This window comes from Pundamilia nyererei, unplaced genomic scaffold, assembly GCF_000239375.1.
Source record: "Pundamilia nyererei isolate P.nyererei 1_Seehausen unplaced genomic scaffold, PunNye1.0 scaffold00320, whole genome shotgun sequence".
In the NCBI taxonomy this organism is placed as follows: Eukaryota; Metazoa; Chordata; class Actinopteri; order Cichliformes; family Cichlidae; genus Pundamilia; species Pundamilia nyererei.
Genome location: NW_005187721.1, coordinates 44704 through 47060, shown reverse-complemented (window position 1 = coordinate 47060; position 2357 = coordinate 44704). Strand labels below are relative to the sequence as shown.

At 42.5% G+C, this 2357-nt stretch overlaps 1 protein-coding gene across 2 annotated transcripts in view; it reads right to left on the bottom strand.

Moving 5' to 3' along the window:
- Positions 1-1246: 1246 nt before the first annotated feature.
- The window catches only part of LOC102204259 (E3 ubiquitin-protein ligase Siah1-like), a 39158-nt gene continuing 38047 nt past the window's right edge, over positions 1247-2357 (bottom strand). For both annotated transcript variants that reach the window (XM_005751651.2, XM_005751650.2), the window contains 2 exons: positions 1804-1985; positions 1247-1633 (listed from right to left, as the gene is read on the bottom strand). In XM_005751651.2, the coding sequence (XP_005751708.1) occupies positions 1262-1633; positions 1804-1983 (552 nt within the window). In that variant the 5' untranslated portion in view covers positions 1984-1985 and the 3' untranslated portion in view covers positions 1247-1261. The remainder of the gene's footprint in view (positions 1634-1803; positions 1986-2357) is intronic.

The window sequence follows — 2357 nt, the reverse complement described above, 5'->3', positions numbered from 1 at the left end:
GGTTAATCATCTTTAGTCGTCAGCCTGAAGTTAACACCCAACGCTGCTCACATAAAGATCTTTTACATCATCATGATCTCAAAATAAATACATGTTATAAAACAAGCTGCAAAAGGAACAAGCCGTTTGTTGTTCTCATGTTAAACGCAATTTTCTGGAATAATCTGGCCAGTATTTGACAGGGAGTATGCTCATGATACCAACCACACCGTTATGAGACCTCGACCACTGGAAAGTTCAAAGGTGTGCCAGACCGCGACTTTCGGACTCGGGAGACTGAGAAACACATTAAAATTGACATAATGACTTATGCACTTGTCTTTTTGAAAGGGGTTGTGATTTGCACTTGTCATCCGGCTGTCTTGTTGTAGGCTGACTTTTAGCATAACAGTAAAGAACAAGCAGAGACAAGTCTCCATGCAACCCCCACCTTTTGCACAATGGACACGTCGACTCATTGTTAACATCAAACCATCTAAAATTGTCAAGACCAAGTAAGATATGAGCCACTGAGTAATCATTAGTGTTGTCTTGCAGTCCAATCTTACGGCTTTAAAAACAAATTTCTAAGACAATTACGCCAAAAGTCATCCCATGAATTAAAAGGCTAAACCACTTTCAACAAAAAAAAAAAAAAAAAAAAAAAAAGTACTGTAGTACTGCTGGCTGCAGTAGCATGCCAACTTTAATACGTCAGTGTTGCCAGATAAGATAACCACCATCATGGATGTTCTCGTTGTAGGGGCAAAGATCCTCCATGGTTTCAGAACAGATCATACAACTATATGTACAAGCCGCTCAGGCTTTGCATGACATCAATGAGAGATGATTTCCTTATGTGGTGATCTCAGGCAGCTTCAGCTGTGAGCACAAAAGCTCACCTGTTGCCAGAGAAGCTCCGCCCACCTAGCAGTGGTGTAAACTACTGGAGTGTTCCTTCAATTTAAAAGTAATCATGATATTAAAATGAACAAATTCTGCGGGCTATAACAACTCATTTGTAAATTAACACACATTTACACAGTATCCTTTGCTGTCCAGCAGAGGGCACACTCAAAATTCCCCATCAGCTTAGTGGGATGGAGTATGAAATGTTTTCCATGTTTCCACTTCATTTGAACAAACTCTACGCTGTTTATTCAGACTTTTATTTCTAGTTTATTTCTAAGAGTTTATTTCTAAGTCACAAACTTAATTGCAAACCCTGTACGATCCGTGTTTAAATAGCATCAATTCAGATAGTCTTCAAAGTGTCTCATCCTCACTTAGTAAAAATGGCACACACTTTTAGGAGCATGTTTTGTGGAAGAAACTGAGGAGCTGAGTAACTTCTAACCTGCAGTGTGGTGATGGACTTGTGCTGGTGCATCAGGTGAGGCATGACTGCATCCAAAGATCCCTGCCACTTGCAAGAGGCGCCGGGGCAGGGGCAGGAATACGGCCGAAACTCGCAAAGCTCTTCGTGCTCGGTCTTGTCGGTATGAGGCAAGGTGACTTCGCAGCCTGATGAGGCATACTTGCAGGGGAAAAGGACAGAGTTGGCCACCTTCTCCATGGCCAGGTTCCTGATGGAACCCAGGGGACCTCTGCAGGTGGGGCAACAAGTGAGCTTAGGCCGGCAGTTGGAGCACACCTGGGGATGAAGAAAAATAACATTTTAAAAAAAAAAATGTATTTATATATATATGAGTATGTTCATGACAAGTTTACTAAAATGTTAATCTTCACAATTATGCTTCTGCAAGAAATTTTCCTAGCAACAACAAACAGTTCAGGTTCAGTTACAGGCTGGACTGTACACACCAGGTGTCCGGACTGGCACTGGAGGATTGGGGGGAGGACATAGTCGAAGCAGACAGGACACTCAAACAGGCTCGCCAGGTCACTGTTGGAGGCTGTGGTGCCTGAAAGGGTGGGCACACGCTGAGAAGGAGGGCACTTAGATGTTCCTGTGGGCAGCGCGGTGGCAGTCTGGCGACTCATTTCTGACAAGAGAGGAGGATGGTTATGAGAAAGCCATAAGCAGATCATATTTTACCATACCATTACCAAGCCTTAGTTAAAAGATAAGTGTGACTAATTGTCTAGCCCTCCCTTTGTTGGCAGCTCTTACTCTACATTGGAGTCAAAACAGGTCACTGAGAAGGTGGAAGAAACAGACAAGACAACGGACATGAAGGACAAACATCACTGTGTTGATGCTGGTTGCAGAGCATGCAATTTGTTTAAAAACATGTAAATGAAAATATACCAAAATTATAGGGGTGCAACGATACTCGTATGGATATTGAACCATTCGATACAGTGCTTTCGGTTCGGTACGCACATGTACCAAACAATACCAAATTTTAAATTTT